Source organism: Alnus glutinosa, chromosome 4, assembly GCF_958979055.1.
Source record: "Alnus glutinosa chromosome 4, dhAlnGlut1.1, whole genome shotgun sequence".
In the NCBI taxonomy this organism is placed as follows: Eukaryota; Viridiplantae; Streptophyta; class Magnoliopsida; order Fagales; family Betulaceae; genus Alnus; species Alnus glutinosa.
In genome coordinates this window covers 12,552,299-12,572,585 of record NC_084889.1, presented here as the reverse complement: position 1 = coordinate 12,572,585, position 20,287 = coordinate 12,552,299, and the positions used below count along the sequence as shown (strand labels likewise).

Sequence of the window (20,287 nt, the reverse complement as noted above, 5' to 3'; positions counted from 1 at the left end):
ACTACCCACCTAAGTTAAAGGTGGTAGCTCAGCAAAAGATATGGATAAAGATACGGATAAAGATAAGGATCTGACAAAGACAAAGATTAAGAATGAAGATGAAGACTAGAAAGTAATTCAAAGTAAGAATCCCGAGGTGTTATAAAGGGAGATATTACCGAGGCTGAGTCAAGCTATCGCAATAAAATCTCAAAGGAAGCAACTCAGATGAAGGTATGAGGACAAAACCTCTTTAAAAAATCATCAAGTAAGATTCTGAACACCTCAATGTAATCAATAGTTTCAAAATCCTCTTAGTAAAAACTTACACAAACAAATTGTTTGTTCAAGTTTTGGGGTTTAACTCTAGTATAAAAAGTAAGATTTATAAGAAACCGCAACATGTCCCGGAAAAAGATTTTAAGTGATAAACTTTCTCTTTTTAAGTAAAGATGTTAAAGTCAATTTGAAAAATTATAATGTTCTACAGCTAACTCTAAAAATAACTTAGAAGAATTTGAATTCCTTAAGTTATTTGAGGGGTAACAGCTAAGATGTAAGAACACTTCAGGATTAGTAAGATAAGGAAAGTGAAAGTCAAAATGTCCAAGACTTTTATTCATTAATATTGGAATTTTGTTCAATACAAAAAATTTTACATAAAAAAGTAAAGATACATTTCAAAAAGAAAGTTCAAGTATTTACAAGTTGAAGCCCCAAGGCTCACTTCGAATTTCGAGATCTCTTTTACAGCATCATCTGGGACACCAGAGGACCTGACTACCCGCCTCAAACGAATGAACCCGCGGTCGCGGACTAAAGTTACGGGGAGACAACCCCTATAACAAACCTTACGAGGAGACAACCCCTATAACAAACCATATGGGGATACCACCTCTACAAAAAATAACCAAGTTCATCTCTTTAGTAAAAAGTTGTTCATATCCTCCTCGAAAAACAATTTACACAAACTGATTGTTTGTTCAAGTTAAGGAGGATAGCTCAAAGTTAGATTTTTCCCTCCTAGTCCCGGAGGTAAAAATAAAAAATAAAAATAAAAATAAAAATAAAAATAAAAATAAAAATAAAAATAAAAAAACTTTTCCTCTTAGTCTCGGAGGTTAAACAAAATATTTTTCCCATCATCCTCGATCATAACTTACGCAAACCGATTGTTTGTTCAAGTTGTTAGTGGATAAATCAGAATTGATTTGTTATGAAAAATCTTTTTCCATAACAAAGCATTCAATAATTAAAAAGTTCAAAAATAAAGATATTCACAAGTGAAACCAAGCTACATGGTGTTCAGATCAGAAGATTCGATATGCCAAGCACAAAACCTCGAGCCGGCATAAGCCTCAAGCCACTATAAGCCTCTAGCCACTGTAAGTCTCAAAAAACCAAAGCCTCTACGCCAATCTGAGCCTCCGAAGCCACGTAGACTCATCTGAAGAGATCACCTCAGTGCCTGTGCACCTCGAGCTATGTATCATCTCGGTGCCTGAGCACCTTGAGACATGTATCACCTCGGTGCCTGAGCACCTCAAGCTATGTATCACCTCGGTGCCTGAGCACCTCGAGCTATGTATCAGCTTGGTGTCTGAGCACCTAGAGACATGTATGACCTCGATACCTGAGCACCTCGAGTTATGTATCACCTCGGTGCCTGAGCACCTCGAGCTATGTATTATCTCAGTGCCTAAGCACCTCGAGCTATGTATCACTTTGGTGCCTGAGCATCTTGAGTTATGTATCATCTCAGTGCCTGAGCACCTCAAGCTATGTATCACCTCGGTGCCTAAGCACCTCGAGCTATGTATCACCTCGATGCCTGAGCACCTCGAGTTATGTATCATCTCAATGCCTGAGTACCTCGAGACATGTATGACCTCGAGATATGTATCACTTCGGTGCCTGAGCACCTCGAGCTATGTATCACTACGGTGCCTAAGCACCTCGAGTTATGTATCACCTCGGTGCCTGAGCACCTCAAGCTATGTATCACCTCGGTGCCTGAGCACCTCAAGCTATGTATCACTTCAGCTCGAGCTATGTATCACCTCGGTGCCTAAGTACCTTGAGACACGTATCGCCTCGGTGCCTAAGCACCTCAAGCTATGTATCATCTCGGTGCTTGAGCGCCTGCCAACAGTGATTTTTATGTAAGCGGACTTCGAAGCACCACCGAAGCAAAAGCTTCAGGTGCGTTAAACCCTTTTCTTTATGAAGAACCTTGAAAGAGATGGCAATTGTCAGATATAAATTACAGAAGATCCATATTCAAAAAGTGAGTTATTTAATTCTCTTACTTTATAAATTCAAATAAGAGAATTGGGGGGTAACTGTTGGGAAAAATAATCAACTCCAAAGACACGTGAGCCTAAAGTAGTATTGGGGGTTGAGCTCGTTGGGTCAGCCCGTCTAGATCAAACTTAAGTACAGGACCTATCGTTATCTCCAAAAAGACTCCTATCCCGAGTATATCGAGATAGACTTATATTCCATCAAATATGGGATAAGATATCTAATAGTATGGCATCAGATGAAGAGATAGTGTCCTATTCAATTTAGACTCTACTGCCCAATTAAAATTCTATGAAGATAAGACAAAAGACTATGTGATCTAGGACTCAGACTCCTAATCAGATTATGCTCCAAGCACTCCAGCAGTTTTACAACTGTGGACTGTGAGCCTATAAGTAAGACTACTACGTCACGTATTTACACAAACTCATATTCTCTAAGCTCTGAGATTTTAAGTACTCCAGAAAAGTCAATAAGTTTGTAACTGACTTAGGCATCGAAGTGGGGGTCCGGTCGGCACCCCCGACAAGCCCTTTATTATTTTGCAGATTATGAGAAGAGAGAATATCAAGGAAGGCTAACGAATCATAAGGCAACACGTCACCGTACCGAAAACTGTACCAACAACGTTGGCCTTGAATGCTCCGATACCGTGATAGAAAAATAATAAAGGGAAGACAATGAACACAGAGAAGGAGAAGAGGGAAGAAGTAAAGAAACACAAGGTAAAATTAAGGACTAGATTGTTGCTGATTTCATTACATTGTTTGGTTACAAGATAGATTAATATATAGCCTTAAGAAAAGTTAAAAACCAGAGTACAAAAGGAAAAACTAAAAGAGAAATACAAAGTAGGTGTGGGATGAAGATGGTCTGAGATAGAGGAATGGTTAGGCAGATTTAGGAATGGATTTGGTGACTTGTGGCAGTGGTGCGTGCTGTGCTGCAGAGGATGGCTTGCTGCTGTGCTGACTGGCGTGGGCTTGCTGCTCCTTGGTGACTTGTGGCAGTGGTTTATTCTCTAACAGGCTCTGTCTGGTAACTAATTGTGGGCACACACAGTCACACAGACAACTGTTGGAGGGCGACCACCAGAGTATACCACGTAAAATGTCATATTTATCTAGGTATATATTTCAGTATGTTTATTCTGTGCCACATGCTCGTGTACCATCAACAATTCGTGGCTAGATTTTTCTCTACTCTCTAACGAGTCCTCAGCTACTATATATGCTTCTTTGCACTTCTTTATAAGATCACCAAATGACTAACTTAAGAGTTGAAGCTCTCTCACCCACAAAAACCAATATGTTGAGCGTCAAAGCACAAGTAGATCGAGTCAGGTTGTCTCACTTCTGTCCCACCCAATTATGTGTTTGATAAAAGCCCCAATGAGTACATTTCCTCGGAAGCAGAGATGATCCCAACCATAGATGTTTCCCTCCTGACCTCTGGTACTCCCAATCAACGGTCCAAAGTCATCCAAGACATTGGCAATGCATGCCGCGACTGGGGTTTCTTTCTGGTAATCTCTTGGAAGTTTTATATATTTTCTTGCATATGATTGTATTCATTCTCAAGGTGTGTATTATGATCTAACTCTTTCATGTATTCAAGATTGTTGGGGATAAATCCCACTCAACCCGATCCAAAGAGGAGATTCGAAAGTCAAATAAGGTCCAAACAGATAAGAATAATGATAAGATAAGAATAATGATCATATCAGAAGTCTAAGAAGATATCAGATCAAAAGTCTAAGAAGATATCAGATTAGAAGTCTAATAAAGGATCAGAGTCCAATTAGAACTTTGATATCAATTCTAGATCTCGATTAGAACTCTGACAGCAGTTCTAGATCGACAAAGAGCAGGAATTCTAATCCAGCTTTGACTCCACCACTTTACCTATAAATAAGCTCATACCCCAGGTATAAAGGAGGACTCAGTTTTTATGCACAGAGTATTATTTTCTCACAGAAGCTAACTTAGGCATCGGAGCGGGATCCCTGGAAGGGTCCCTAGTTTTTGTTGTTTTGCAGAATTATTGAGAGGCGTGAAGAACATCAAAGGAACGTGCAAATTCACACCATACCGGAAACTGTACCAACAAAGATAATAAATCATGGTGTGCCAGAGACGCTAAGAGATGAGATGTTGAGGGGATGCCTAAGTTTCTTTAACCTAACCGAGGAGGAAAAGAAAGAGTTTTCAGGAAAGCAATTACTTGATCCCATTAGTTACGGAACAAGCTTCAGCACAAATGTTGACAAAGCATTTTTCTGGAGGGATTATCTAAAGGTATGGGTTCATCCCAACTTCACTGCTCCTCATAAACCCGCTGGTTTCAGGTATGTATCTTAAATTTAATTTTATAAATATGTTAAATTTTATTTTGAGTACTCCTATAGTGATTTAAGTCCCAAACTATATTCAATTAAGTGCACCTAAATATTAATAAGAATGAGTTTGACACTACGATTTTTTTAACTTTTTGAAATTGTAAACTCAAATGGACCTAAACAATTTTCTGTTTTAAAATTGTAGACCCAAACGACTCAAATTTTTAATTAGCTCCTTCTAACATCAAGGCCGGTATTAAATCACTTTCTCGCTGCGGGTCCACGTTTTAGTCAGTGTCACCTTACTTAGCTTTTTCTAGCCTGGAAAGATCCATCCAAACTTATATATATGCTAAGTTTGGAAAGATCCATTCAAACTTAGCATAAAGTTTAAAGACTGATAAGAAATCACAAACTACCACAACATGTCAACATGTGATCTACATGCACCGGCCAATCCATATCAATCTAAATCAATGCCACTTGGATGCGTAAATGTTATTAATCTCACCATTATTCTCTCCAAATTTATGTAACGTGGTCCGGCCACCATAACACTTGCTCCACCACCCTATATAATAGGGTGATGTATAACATCACTCCGACCAATCCATGTGAGTCTAAATCATGGCACAATTTTTATGCTTCCAGTGAAACAGTACAAGAATATTGCAAGAGAAGCCGAGAAGTGGCCAGTGAACTGATGAGAGGAATATCGGAAAGCTTGGGATTGGAAGAAAGCTACATGCAGAAAAGATTTGATTTTGAGCTGGGCTCTCAACTGCTCATTGTGAATCTGTACCCGCCGTGCCCGGAGCCCGACGTTGCAATTGCTCTGCCCCCTCATACAGACCACGGCCTCCTTCACCCTTCTTATGCAGAATGAGCTTTCCGGCCTTCAACTGATGCACAATGGCAAGTGGGTTCCTGTCAATGATCCCCCGCCCAACTCTTTTCTTGTTAATATGGGAGATCACATGGAGGTACATTTACTGGTTGTTGCAACAAAATTTTGACACCAATTAATTAAGGATTGTTTTTGCATAATTAATATGCCAGAAGCTTAAGCTTTACGTGTACTTGGAATATTCAACTGAAACAAAGTTTAATGGTTGGAGTCGAGTTTGTATTCATGATCTTTGACTCTGATACTATGATAAATCATCACATATCTTAACAGCTTAAGCAATAGGGGTCTAAATGCGGATACGGATGCGGATGCCATTATTTACAATATTCTCAACCGCATCCGCAAAATACGAATATCACTTTTAGATATTTGCATTTACATCAGCCTCATGCTTTTAATTTACTAAGCGCATCCGCATAGTTATTGAGGTTAGTAAATGCAGTTATTATACGCTATCCACATATTAGGTAATGGGCATTTTGAGCCTTCTTTAGATCTCTATTAGGGCCTATTTTAAACGATTTTGAAAATAATTTACGCCTATTTTTAGTATTTTGGGCTTGTTTTAATTTTTTTTAAGCCCTAATGTTTTGAAAATATATTGATTTTACATTACTTTTGCTATTTTGCCTAAGTGTTATACGAGAAAATAACACAATCAATCAAACCAATATAAACATAATATATACCTAATCCAAAATCAAAACGACGTCGTTTTGGTGAATTTATTAAATATAATGTATATTATACATAAAGGGTATGCAATTAATAACCACATCTACATACCCTAAAATCGTTATCCGTATCCGCATTTGCACATAGTAGTTTTTGCTAACCGCATCTGCAAGGCAGATAACGGATAGCGGATGCGGGTGGTTAATATATGCCCGCATGTATACCCCTATTAAACGGATAGAAAGAGATAAATTTAATTATTTAATCCATACTTTAACGAATTTTATGTGCAGATATTGACCAATGGAAAGTACAAAGAGTGTGGTGCACCGAGTGGTGGTAAACAACAAAGAGACAAGAATTTCCTTTGGAACAGCACAAGGGCCACCATTGGACACTGTGTTTAGCCCTGCGCCTGAATTGGTGGATTCTAAAAGCTACAGCTTAACATATCGTGGAATCAAATATAGGGAGTACGTGCTTCAGAAAAGCAATCACCTTCAATGGAAGTCGTGCTTGGATCGTCTTCGCATTTGAACCATAAAACCTGCGACAAGATTGTCTCTTGTCAAAAACTGAAATAGCTTATTTATTACACTCACGTTTGCGTGTAGATGTTGGGCAGTCAGAGCATATCCAGCAATCATGGCTAGTTTAGCTACTCAAAATATTATTTTTATTTATTTATTTTAGCTACTAATTTTTATTACAAACTCTAGCAGAGCTATCTTTTTTTTCCACTTCTCTCTCTCACACTCCCTCACCACGCACACGCCCCCTCCCTGATTTGTTTTCCAGCCCAAGTCCCCTTTCCCCTTTCAAACGTTTGTTAAACACAATCTCAGCTGCATCATTCTTCTGTTGAGTATAAGACGTTGGTTTGAACTTCTTGATGTTGAGAGGAATGCTCTGCTGACGCAATCTTGTGTTGCGAAGATATTGCGTTGATTTGAAATTGAGAGCTGATCCGTTGTATCCTCATTCTTATGTGAAGCATTCTCATCATTTGTTCCAATACGGAGAAAGAGAGGCGCAGAGGGACCATTTGGTTTGATGGATATTGATTTTAGGTGTAATTTTCATACGGGTATCGATTTTGGGTGCGATTTTCGTATGGGTGTTGATGTAAGAACTTGAGAATAGGTGCAAAGAATACTTCATATTATTCACAGTGAGTGTTACAATATTTATACACGGAATACACAGAAATATGAACGTTGGAGACAATCTGTCGATAGCAGGAATAAGATTAAGTTTCCTTGTAGACTTGGAGTTGCCATCTTGGTTTGCATGGTATTTGGCAGCAGCTTGAGTTTCCTTGCAGAGTGCAGAATATACGGGATTGAGGTAGTTTCCTTGATTAGGTGATTTGGTTCCTGTCGTGAGTGATTAGTGGGATTTGTCTTTCCTGATTGGATGATCTGATTTGGTCTTGATGATGCGATGGAGAGGTTGAGGAGATATTGTCTAACAGCCCCCTGCAAGCTGAAGGTGGTGCAGAGAGAACCTTGAGCTTGGTACGAAGAAGACAGAATTGAACGGAGGTCAAGCCCTTGGTGAAGATGTCGGCTAGTTGATCGTGTGTGGAGATGAATTTGACGAGGACGTCTTTATTGACAACCTTTTCACGGATGAAGTGATAGTCGACTTCGACATGCTTGGTACGAGCGTGATAAACAGGGTTTGAGGCGAGAGCAAGGGCGTTGATGTTGTCACACCAAATGGTCGGCGGGACAGAGAGAGAGATACGAAGGTCTTTGAGGAGCATGCGGAGCCAGTAGACCTCAGTGGTGACAGTAGCCAGGGCACGGTATTTGGCTTCCGTGCTTGAACGAGCGACAACGAGCTGCTTCTTGGCACACCAGGAGACAAGGCAAGGGCCGAGGAAGACGCCGAAACCAGTGGTCGAGCGACGACTATCTGGGTCGCCGGCCCAGTCAGCATCACAGAAGGCCTCAAGGGTGAGAGAGCCTTTGCTGAACTGAAGGCCATGATCCACGCTGCCTTTGAGATAGCGCAGCACCCGTTTGGCGGCAATCCAGTGAGTGGATGACGGAGAGTGCATGAACTGGCATAACTGGTTGACGGAGTAGGCAATGTCCGGATGAGTGATGGTGCAGTACTGCAGGGCACCCACAACCTGGCGATAAATGGTAGTGTCGGAGTCGGATAGTGGATCACCAGCAAAGGCCGAGAGCTTGGAGCCCGAGACAGTGGGTGCAGCATAAGGTTTGGCACCCGCCATTGAGGATTTGTGAAGGAGGTCAATGATGTACTTGGATTGCCGAATGTGGAGGCCATGGGAATCACGATGGGCCTGCATGCCAAGAAAGAAACCAAGGTCGCCAAGATCCTTCATAGCAAACACGGACTGAAGCTTGGCGATGATGGAGTGCAAGGCAGCAGGATCAGTGCCAGTGAGAAGGATGTCATCTACATACACAAGGAGATACAAAGTAACATTAGAGTGAAAATAGGTAAAGAGAGAGGTGTCAACTGAGGACGAGTGAAAACCAATATCAAGGAGGGTTTGAGACAGGCGAGTGAACCAGGCCCTGGGTGCCTGTTTGAGGCCATAGATGGCCTTATGTAGTCTGCAGACGTGGTGAGGGTGAGCAGGGTCCACAAAGCCACGGGGCTGCTCCATGAACACATCTTCGGTGAGGTGGCCGTGGAGGAACGCATTGGATACGTCAAGCTGACGAATGCACCAATTGAAGTGAATAGCAATGGCGAGAACCACACGGATGGTAGTGGATTTGACGACGGGACTGAAGGTCTCTGTGAAGTCAATACCACTGCGTTGATCGAAGCCTTTTGCAACAAGGCGTGCTTTGAACCGCTCAACGGAGCCATCTTGCCGACGCTTAATTTTGTAGACCCACTTGTTGCGGACGATGTTGTGATGCCGGGGGCGAGGGCAGAGGGTCCAAGTACCATTGGTAAGGAGGGCATCGAATTCTTGGCCCATAGCAGCACGCCAATCGGGGGAGGAGGCAGCTTGAGAGTAACAGGATGGCTCAGCAGGGGTGACGACAGTGGAAAGGGCCTTAAGGGGATGACGGGTGGAGTAATAGAGTTTATAATCCGAGAAGTCTTTGGGCTTGAGGGAACCTGTTCTGGAACGGGTGACCATAGGGAGAGGATCAGGGGAAGGGAGAGGGGGGGCCGGAGGGGAGGAGGCCTGGAGGGGAACAGGATGGCAAGGAGGAGGGGAAAGCGAGACAACCTGGGTTGGGGAGGAAGGAGGAGAGCTGGGAGGAGGAGAGGGAGGAGCGGGTGGGGAGGAAGGGGAGGGATGAGCCAATGAGGGAGCAGAGGTGGGGAGAAGGGAAGTGACGGTGTCATGAAGGGCAGGAGGAATGGCATCAGCAGGGATGAGGACAGGGCCAGAGGAGGGGGCAGCAGGGGAGATGGGGGGGACTAGTTTGGCAGGGAAGGTGGATTCGTCGAACACCACATGTCTGGTGATGAGGACCTTGTTGGAGATGGGGTCAAGACACCGATAGCCCTTGTACTGCATGCCATAGCCCAAGAAGATGCACCGTTTGCTGCGAAACATCAATTTGTTAGAAGTGTAAGGGCGTAATAGAGGATAACATAAACAACCAAAGGTGCGAAGTAATGAGTAGTCGGGGGTTTGATTAAAGAGCATAAAGTAGGGAGAGTAATGCTGTAGAAGTGGTGTTGGCAGCCTGTTGATGAGGAAGGCAGCCGTGAGGAATGATTCAACCCAGTAGGTCTGAGGAAGTCCAGATTGTGCAAGCAACGAGAGTCCCATTTCGACGACATGGCGATGCTTTCATTCAGCTAGTCCGTTCTATTGAGCTGTATACGGGCAGCTGATACGATGGAAAATACCATTAGTTTCAAGAAAAGAAGTGAATTGCTTAGAGAGAAACTCACCACCCCCATTGGACTGTAATTGTTTAATGCTGCAAGAGAATTGATTCTCCACTAAGGATTTAAACTTTAGGAAAGTAACATACACATCAGATTTAAGAGATAAAGGATATAACCAAGAATAGCGTGAATAATCATCAATAAAAATAACATAGTAGCGAAAACCACTTAGAGATACAACTGGGGAGCACCAAACATCGGTGTGAATTAACTGCAAAGGTGCAGTAGATACACGAGGGGAAGAGGGAAATGGGAGTTGCTTGCTCTTAGCTAATTGACAAGACTCACACACTTCTTTATTGGAGAAGGACCCAGTGAATGGTAAGTGATGTTTATTCAAAAGAGCATGAACTATAGAGGAAGAAGGATGGCCAAAGCGGGAATGCCAAACACTGACAGAGGTCTTCACACCAAACAAGGCACTGAGCAGCCGAGTTTTGGGGAGAACAACCTTGGAGGTGTTGATGGGGTAAAGGCCTCCTTCACTCATGCCCTCCAGAAGTGTTAGACCCTTGAGTTTGTCCTTAATAAAATAGTGAGAATCAGTTAGACTGAAAAAGCAGTGATTATCCTTGCAGAATTGATTAATGGACAAAAGATTTGCAAGAGCTTGAGGGCAGTGAAATACAAGGGGCATATGTAACTTTGCAGTGGGTGTATTGAAAGTGAAAGAACCAGTGTTGGTGATATGCAAACCTGAGCCATTGCCAACTGCAATGGTGTCGGATCCAGTGTAAGGCTCATGGATATGGAGATTCTCTAGAGCAGGTGTGAGGTGGTGATTAGCGCCACTGTCGGCATACCAGGTAGAGTCTTCTGGTTGGTCAGAGTTATGAGCCACCATGGCTGCAAGTTGGGCAGGAGGATGACGCCCCTGGTACGCGTAGTCCATCCGGTGGAAGCAGTCCAAGGCACGGTGGCTTGTCTTACCGCAAATCTGGCAAGGAGAGTACCGAGGAGCAGAGGAAGCATGGCGAGTGCTGGGACCGCGGGGAGAGAATTGTTGTGGTGGAGGAGTCCGGGGTGTAGCCTGGACAGACGCAGGGAAGCGTCGAGTGGTGGTGGGGCGAGAAGGGGGGCGATGCTTCCTTGGGGCAGAGGTGGAGGTTGACTTGTGCGAGAGCAGTGCAACAGAGGAGTCGGAGCCAATCGATTGTTGTTGATTGTCAATAAGTTGTTCAATGGATAGCAATTCGGTAAGGAAGTCCTCAACAGTGAGAGAGGAGTCCCTGGTGGCAAGGGAGAGAGAGACCACGAACGGATTAAAGGAGGGGTGCAGACCACCTAAGATGTAGGTGATGAGTTCATCGTCACCGATGGCCTTCCCCACGGTGGCAAGTTGATGAGCCAAAAGTTTGGCAAAGTTCACGTATTCGGCACAGGATTTGGAGCCTTGTTGGAGGGTCTGCAATTGTCGACGAAGTTGGACAATCCTGGTGCGAGATGGAGAGGCAAACTTGGTGGCCAGAAACTTCCAAACTTGATGAGAAGTCTGGAGACCATAGATGGTGGAGAGGACACTTTCAGCAAGTGTAATGTTTATCCAACTGAGGATAAATTGATCCTTCTTAACCCAAAGGGAAAAGGCAGGATTCACAGAGACTTCTTCCTTTTCAGCAGTGGAAGGAAGGTATTGAGGTGGGCACGGTTCGGATCCATCAACGATGCCCATGAGATCGTGGCTTTTCAGTATTGGAATAACTGTAAAAGACCAAGTGATATAATTTGGACCCTCGAGTTTGAGGGAAACCAAAGGAGTGAGATTAGGGAACACATAGGTGGTAGCGGAAGAGGAGGATGCCATAGGATCGAAAAAAAATGCGTGAGCTTTAGGGTTGCTCTGATACCATGTAAGAACTTGAGAATAGGTGCAAAGAATACTTCATATTATTCACAGTGAGTGTTACAATATTTATACACGGAATACACAGAAATATGAACGTTGGAGACAATCTGTCGATAGCAGGAATGAGATTAAGTTTCCTTGTAGACTTGGAGTTGCCATCTTGGTTTGCATGGTATTTGGCAGCAGCTTGAGTTTCCTTGCAGAGTGCAGAATATACGGGCTTGAGGTAGTTTCCTTGATTAGGTGATTTGGTTCCTGTCGTGAGTGATTAGTGGGATTTGTCTTTCCTGATTGGATGATCTGATTTGGTCTTGATGATGCGATGGAGAGGTTGAGGAGATATTGTCTAACAGTTGATTTTCAGATGGGTGTCGATTTTGGGGTGTGATTTTCGAATTTAATGGAAAAAGAGTTTTCAGTTTTTCGGTATGTTGTTGTTGTTAAGTGTTAGAGAATATACTCTCCATACATTATGGGATTTGATTTGAACAATTTATTGTAATTATAATCGATTAAATCTTATTGATTTGATTGATTTGTTTGTAATCAAATCACATTGATTGGTTACCATACTTATCTACCCAAATCCTCCTATAAATATGAGTATATTGTATTGTGAAAATATCAAGCAATAAGAGTATAATGTAGCCTTAGAGCTTTATCCTATTGACGTAAGTCATAGAACGAACCACATAAAATATCTTGTATTCTTATTTTATTATTCCGCATATTTATTTTTAGTTTTCCATTCTATTATGTTATGTTTCATTGTATCAGAACAATAAGCTAACGCTAGTGTTTGATTCAATGGTCCTGTGAGTTTTTCTTTTCTTTTATTTGATTGTCTTGTTCTTGATATTCAACACCTTTTCAGAATCTCAGATCTTTCACTCACTGTCGATCTACAGCAGCAACACCTCACAACGGATTTGTGCCACGAAGCAACCCTCCGGTGATTTGCTCTGCCAGCAGCCCTATGTTCATCCCCTGCAGCGGCCGGTTCCATCAACCCCGTCGTTCACCCAAGCCAACATGTTGTGGCTGTTCAAGTCCAAGCCACCATCTACCTCATTCCCACAGCAAGCTCCCCACTTCGTGTCTCCAGATTCACTCCTGCAAGTCCTTTTTGTATGTTATGTTATCTTGTCTTGGGGTTATATTCGGTCATTTGGTTATCTTTTTGACTCTCTTTATTGTGCTAATTCCCGTTAACAAACACGAGCAAAAGTTGCCCCTATCACGAACCTGAGTTGGCAAGGCCATTGGGAAGGATTTGTAAAGGTCAATTGGAATACGGTTGTGGACAAAGACAACAGGAAAATGGGTATTGGGGCAATAATTCGAGATTGATTGGGTGAGGTCTTGGCTACCTTGTTAGCTCCAAAATATTATATTACTGACCCTGATATATTGCTAAAGCCACTGCAGCTTGGAGAGCTACTCTGTTCTGTAAGGAGCTGGACTATCAACGAGTGGAATTGGAAGGAGATGCTTTCCAGGTAGTGTAGGCCCTACAAAAAGAAGGTTGTAATTGGAGTAAATATGACTATTTAATTGAGGAGGCTTGTATGGTCTTAAACGATCTCTAATAGTAGAAGGTCACTCATATTTGGCGAATCGCCAATGAGGCTGCCCACAGTCTTGCGAAAAAAGCCCTCTATCTTAGTGAGGAATGGATTTTCATTAAGGAATTCCCTCATTTTATTTTCTGATATTATCCATGTAGAACGTTGTGCTTAAATTGTTATAATTTATAGAATGCTCGTCTACTATCAAAAAACAATTAAACCTATGCTCCAATTAGGGATATATATATATATATATAATCTTTTGGTACTTGAGATATATTTTTGTAAGAGGTCATAGGATGCGAATACGTGACCCTTTATCTTCCTTTTAGGACATATATTGACATTCAAGTGTGTCTTATGAACAAGACACAAGCTGGAGCTCAATTAATAAAAGATTTCCTTCCATTACAATCATTCCTCTAATGTGCTTTTTCTCCTTAAGCATGCCAACAATTAATCAGCTAGTTATGTTGCCAATTACTAAATATCTTAGGAATGAAATATATATTTCAGATGAGAAATAAAAGCCCTCATATTGGTAGGCAAATTTCATCAGTGAAGTTGTTAATGTTGGACCTCCGGATGATCATCTGGTTTAGGGTGTGACCATTTACTTACACGCTTTCTAGCAATCTCAGCCTGCAGTCCCAGGTGGTTGGTTATCAGTTTTTACATATAGAAGAAGATAACACATGCATGATATAATATAATGCATGTTAAAGCATACCTGCTTTTTCCAATCGGTTCGCACTGTTATCACGCCCAATATTACAGTCTGAATGCCAGTCCCGCCGAAGATCATCCCACCCCAAACACCCTGCTATGCCCCATTTTCATTAGCATTCATTCCAGATGAGTGATCAGTCTAATAGAATATATTCTTAGGTCCTTTTTATGGAAATGGAGTGCTGAACTAAATTGCTCATGATCAGTTAAAGTAGCTTGGAATTTTGTTTGCCTCTCAAGAAAGAGGAAGGTCTGGGTGTTAAAAGTATATATGAAGTTATATATGGAATAAAGCGAGGCATGTGTAGCTTATTTGCTCTAATAATGGTCATTCCAGTTGGATAAAATTCAATTTTATCAAAAATAGGAATTTATAGAAGATGAGGCCTTTTGAGGATTGCTCTTGGTCTGTGAAGAAGATTTTGTACTTAGCACAATATTTTTCGGGACAAGATTTCCTAGTTGATTGCCCCTGTTAGCGGTTTTTGCGGTTAAACATACTTGGGACAGTTTGCAAGAACACGGTCCTGAGATGTTTTGGCATGATCCAAATTGCTAACAATTTGAGCAGTTAACGTGAAAACTATATATAGGACCCCAAACGCCCACCTATTTGGGTAGTTAGGTCTTATATATATATATATATGCTCTCTTTCATTAATTGTCATAGTTACTAGTAATTTAGACAGCTAATTGCCTAAATCTCAATCCCTAATTGTCGGCCACTAATTTGAAAAAAGTACGAGTATTGGAACAAAGCATACGCGGAAGCAACATACCATAACGCCCAAGTTGAAGACCCATCCCATCAGAACTCCAAGAGGAACTCCAATAATGTAGTAACACCCCAGATTTATATACGCAATTGACGCTTGCCATCCTGATCCAACAGCTACACCTGTTACATTCAAGAAAATGGCTTTCTTATGGAGATTCACAATAATTATATGTTGAATTTGCTAATAATTTGAATAATTAATGTGAGAAATTTCATGTAGAACTCGTCTTCCCGGATTGGTGGCCGAATTTATTTGGAGAGCAGAAACTCACCAGATAAAACTGGTTGAACACTGTTCAACAAAATTGTGGCACCTAAGAGGTACGACATCTTATCAAATGCGACGAGGACATCAGTGCTGGATGTGAACACGTAAGCGAGCTTCTCGTGGAATATCAAGACTAATACACAGAAAAAGAGTCCAATCACGGTGGAGTAGGAAACAGACACGATAGTTGCAAATTTCGCTCCTTTTCCATTACCAGCTCCCAGTTCATTGGCTACCCTTACTCTGTGAGTAAACCATCAAACACTTTTTGCCAATTAATTTCCAAAACCCAAATGGTATGTTCGTCTTTCTGTAACATTTAATTAAGAAAGTGAGAGAAGGGATGAGAACTGGTACCCGGTACCAGCGAAGAAAGCTAAATGGATCATCATCTCCAACCCATTGATGTTCATGCTGCAAGAGAAGAATTATCAACAACGCTATTAGTTTTAGTGCAATTTGTTTTTCATAATGAACAGAAACAAAGCAAGGGGCAGGAAAAATATTTCTATACCAGATTGACAAGGCATCCACGGCAATGGTGGCATTCTTTAAGTACCCAGTCATCAACATTAGTATTGCATAGTACCAGGTCTCCAAGCTGTACCAGAATCACCAGCAAAAGACAGATCATAATCTGAAGTGTCATCAGGAAGAATAATTTAGAAACAAATTCTAAATAAAGAGAGAAAATGGAGAAATAGATAACCAGAGCATGACCCCTGAAGCAGCAGAGAGTTTGATGAACTCCCAGAGCCCGGAAAAGGCTTCTACGGAGAAACCAGTCCATGTTAAAGGACATCCGCCACACAGAAGATACCCAAACAATCCGACAGCCAAAACGCTCCAGGAGATGTCCAAAGCAACAACTGCACCAACAATCCCAAAGTCCAACACAAGTACGAAGAGCCAACCAATCAACACGCTAACCAGTAAAGCGGCTAAAGAAACCCACGTAATCACAAAGTTCTTGAGCTGGGATTGCAAGAACCGCTGCAATGGGAACTGAAACGCAAAGATGAGGTGCAGGGGTGTGAGCCACAAAGCAACCACCCCTGACATATCCGCCACATCGTCCGGCAGTCTTAAAAGTTTCAGAATCGGAGTAGCGAAAAGGTACAAGGGCAAGAGCAAGATACTCCAGAGGAAGAGCACAATCCACGATCTTTGCAGGTATATGCCCAACATATGGTACCTCTTCGCCCCAAAAGCCTGACCACACAGTGTTTCCAATGCGCTCGCCATCCCTAACTAAATATCAAACACAGAAACAGTAACTTTAATCATTTAATCAAAAAATAAAAAAATTTGCATTGCTTGTTGCGTGCTAACTCATTATATTAAAACACTCTTTTGCGTGTGGATTCAAACTTTTATCGTAATAAATGAGATTTAACAATGAAAATATTTAATTAAAATTTGAAGTACATTATGGAGATAGAGTTTGAAGTTTAGAACTATATTAAATCACCACTTATCCCAAAAACGTTTGAAAATGTTGTTTGGGTGGGTTTTAAAAATTAAAATTGTATTCGGATTTTACCCAACCCACTTTTTGACCCGTTTTTAACTCCAACTCAAAAAAATTTAACCCAACTCAAAAATAATAATAAATAATAAATAAACGAAAAATAAAAATAAAAAACCCTAAGGGTGGTCGAGTTGCCCCTAGGCGTCTAGGGGTGGTGGCCGGACCAACCCCAGGTGTCCGGGGGTGGCGCTGGTGGATTGACAACCATAGAAATTAATGGACGGTGGTTAAACCACAACCGGCCAATTTTCGAGGGTAGGCGATCTACCCCCTAGAGGGTGGCCAAGTGGTTTCAAGGGTGGTTGGCCACCCGCGTCTAATTTGGTGGTGGCTGCGCCACCCCCAAACAGCTCCTGAGGGTGGTCAGCCACCCCCAAAATTGCTTGGGAGTGGCTGACCACCCATTTGTTTTTTTTTTTTTTTTTTATCAGTTTTTTAGTTTTATATATATATATCTCTCTGAACCATTCAAACATAATTTCAAAACTCAAATTTTTTTGATATTCACAATTTTGAAAATAGTAGGATATAATACAAAAAAAATTGAACACCCAAACGTGCCCTCAAGGTTGTAGTAAAGGGTAAATTTAATCCTTTAATCAAATACAGTAACACTCTACTTCACTTGTAGACTCAAATAAAACGTAACATATAAAATATTTAATTGAAATAAGAAGTAAATTGTGTAGCCCGGTTTGAAATCATGACCTTTGACTCACATACCATGTTAAATGATGACTTTTTATCGCAAAAATTTAAGCTGATAGAAAAGTATGAATTTAATAATTTAATAAATATTCTAAGGAAAACATTACTTATAACGCAAAATCTTTCATCACTTTTAAGAAGTGTCAATTTAAGGTATCTAGCCATCTTTCAATTTTTTTCAATTTTATCCTCCTTTAGAATATAATTTTCTCTTAAATCTTATCATATCCAATGGTTTCTTTTGTAATTTAGGCCTTGTTTAGCAAGCAATACAAAAATTTGAACTTTATTTTCACATTTTTCAAAAACAATTAATATCAAAACATTTTAATTTTTTTCACTTTTCATATCAAATCAATAATTTTTTTATCACTACAATACAAAATTTTTTTACTTTTCTATATAAATTCTTTTTACTTTATATCACATCTATCACTTTTACTAATTCAAAAATTATTTCCTCACTATTCTGTTCCGTTTATTCACTCGCCAAACATACCCTTAAAGCACATCCCATCCTGATCAATTCAACCAGCTAAAAGAGTAAAAGTACGTTCCAGTGTTCCGCGGTTTTGTTGCTGCTGCTGTAATCTCCACCTTCTTCGCCATGCTCTCTCACTTGCTCAGCTCCAAAATAACCATCTTGCGACTTGCGCCTCTCAAAGAAGAAGGCAAAGAAGCCTAGAAATGGGCTTATTGATGCCATTGGCAACACCCCTTATTTGCATCAACAGCCTCTCCGAAGCCACTGGTTGCGAAGTATGCGATAAAGCATTAAAGCTATCGACTTTTCAATTTTCCTTTGATCTTATCATCTAGGATTTCTTTGATTTTCGTTTGTATTCATTTTTCAGTCCGGATAACTGAGCAACTGCTGGCTATAACAAACGCTGTTAACCGGTTACCCCGGAGCCGGTTACTGGTTTTAGTCAATAACCAAAAACCGGCTCCAAATTTTCACCCCTAGGCTTGCAAAAGATGGGGTTAAATATGCATGACACAGATCGGATATGGGTAGATTGTGTTCCGGAGAGTGTCCGTGAAATTATAGTATCAAAGGTTCCCACTCTTTTTCTTTAGAGTTTTGATGCTCTAGTTGTTTCAATCTTTATGGATGAAATCAGAAATATTTATTAAAAAAACAAACTAAGCCGACAGAGAGTTGAATATATACCAGGAAGCCAAAACTGAAGCCGCAGATGACATTGACGACAATGGAAATGGCAGCGAGTTCAATGTCGCCGAGGTGGCCAGCAAAGGCTTGAGTGATGATGTTCATAGAGAAGCTAAGGAGGCGGCTGAAGATGGCAGGGCCAACTATGTACCATAGCTTCTTGGATTCAATCCAGACCCTTGACGCAAGGTGCATAGGTTCTTGATCATCTTGATCATCTCCGTGCTTTATGGACGATTCTGGTAAGAGGGCTTGATTAAGATCCCCATCGTCCCTTTTGAGAGTGCTCCCCATCGAAGAAGTATGCCTACTCACTACAGATGAGCTCTCCAAAAATACTACTTATGCCTACTCAGTACAGATGAGCTTTCCAAAAATTCTTTGCTTGAATGCTTGGACGACACTACAGAAAGATATACACGCTCCACTTGGTTGTAAAAACTTTTCAACGTGACAGTGATGCTTCGGCCCTATTTCAAAAACGTGATAGTGAGACAACGAAAGTATTTGGCAAGACAACATTGACAGTGCCTCGAACGCCAAGTGGGTATTTGTTCATATTATCGGGTGACGGTCAGAATTGCCGGCCGTCATTTCCCCATCTCTATGTACCGTGGTCCCTTGTAACAATTATTAGTTAATGGAAATTGGTTTGTGATATTTGTACACATATTGTATGTATATATATACGGTTTGAGTCTCACATCAAATATGAGTACGTGTATAATATGTACACACCCAGTGTGTACAAATAACACATTTCTTTAATGTTTGATCGAAGAGACATGCCATATCAGTATTGAGTGATTAATAGAATTACTCCACCATGTTAGTAGTATAAAATAAGTGTGAAGAGCACTTACCTATACTTAATTGATTCATTTGCCCATCTCTTTTTCTCCTTTTTGGGTTTATGTTATGTGTTATTGTCTGAATGTGAATAGTTGGCAAGTGGCAACCATTCTTATGTTAAGAGGGTGGTAATTAATTTTTGTTAGAACAGTTTTCGATAGACACATGCACAACAACAAGAATGAGAAATCAGAGCTTGCCAAGAGTACTCTGGCGGAGAATAGCTCTAATGCTTAAGTCAACAACTAGTAGGTATGAGGAAAATAGTATATCAAAATTCCAACCTCTTTCTTGTGTGTATCAGGTGGTCCTTTATAAGCTTCCAAAATTGTTTGCTTACTAGTATGGATCCCAGGATATTGGGAGCAATATCCAAGATTCTTTGAACCGTTACACCCCATGTATCTCGGTTTTAGGGTACGTGATGCGGTTTCATCCCTCACTAAGTGGCAAGTGCCTCCTAGCTTGAAGGGATTTAGTACCCCCCTCAATCTTGATAAGCTCATGGGCTTGACTCCCATTTGGTCAGCCGTCAGTGTTGGGCCATCTGTTTGGTGTTGGGCCACTTGTTTGGTTACGGGCTTGGTGATCTTGCGAGCGTAATTCTTAACAATTATCCTAAAATTTTATAATCTAACATAAATAGTGGTATTTGGTACAACCGAAAATGATGGTCATATATAAATTTTTTTTAATCATTGAAAAAGTTCGTTAGATTCTGATC

General features: G+C 41.0%; 1 protein-coding gene and 1 pseudogene across 1 annotated transcript; one reads left to right on the top strand and one right to left on the bottom strand.

Annotated features, from left to right (window-relative positions):
• The first annotated feature begins 2,963 nt into the window (after positions 1 to 2,963).
• On the top strand, positions 2,964 to 6,743 carry LOC133866135 (2-oxoglutarate-dependent dioxygenase 19-like; annotated as a pseudogene).
• Positions 6,744 to 13,863: 7,120 nt separating this feature from the next.
• On the bottom strand, positions 13,864 to 19,116 carry LOC133867429 (protein DETOXIFICATION 27-like). The gene is made up of 8 exons (XM_062304193.1): positions 18,712 to 19,116; positions 16,008 to 16,549; positions 15,813 to 15,899; positions 15,656 to 15,712; positions 15,303 to 15,541; positions 15,032 to 15,150; positions 14,254 to 14,343; positions 13,864 to 14,165 (listed from the first exon to the last, which is right to left on the bottom strand). Exons 1-8 carry the CDS (start codon positions 19,003 to 19,005, stop codon positions 14,091 to 14,093), a joined length of 1,503 nt encoding a protein of 500 aa, XP_062160177.1. The 5' UTR covers positions 19,006 to 19,116; the 3' UTR covers positions 13,864 to 14,090.
• Between the last annotated feature and the right edge of the window lie 1,171 nt (positions 19,117 to 20,287).

Bases quoted from the DNA above. Each gene is read 5' to 3' on its own strand.
- LOC133867429 (XM_062304193.1), bottom strand. From the start codon at position 19,005: ATGGGGAGCACTCTCAAAAGGGACGATGGGGATCTTAATCAAGCCCTC. The intron at 16,550-18,711 runs GTATATATTCAA...TTTGATATTTAG, and splicing joins GCTTCAGTTTTGGCTTCCTG to TTAGGGATGGCGAGCGCATT. The intron at 15,151-15,302 runs GTGAGTTTCTGC...TGAATGTAACAG, and splicing joins TGTTCAACCAGTTTTATCTG to GTGTAGCTGTTGGATCAGGA.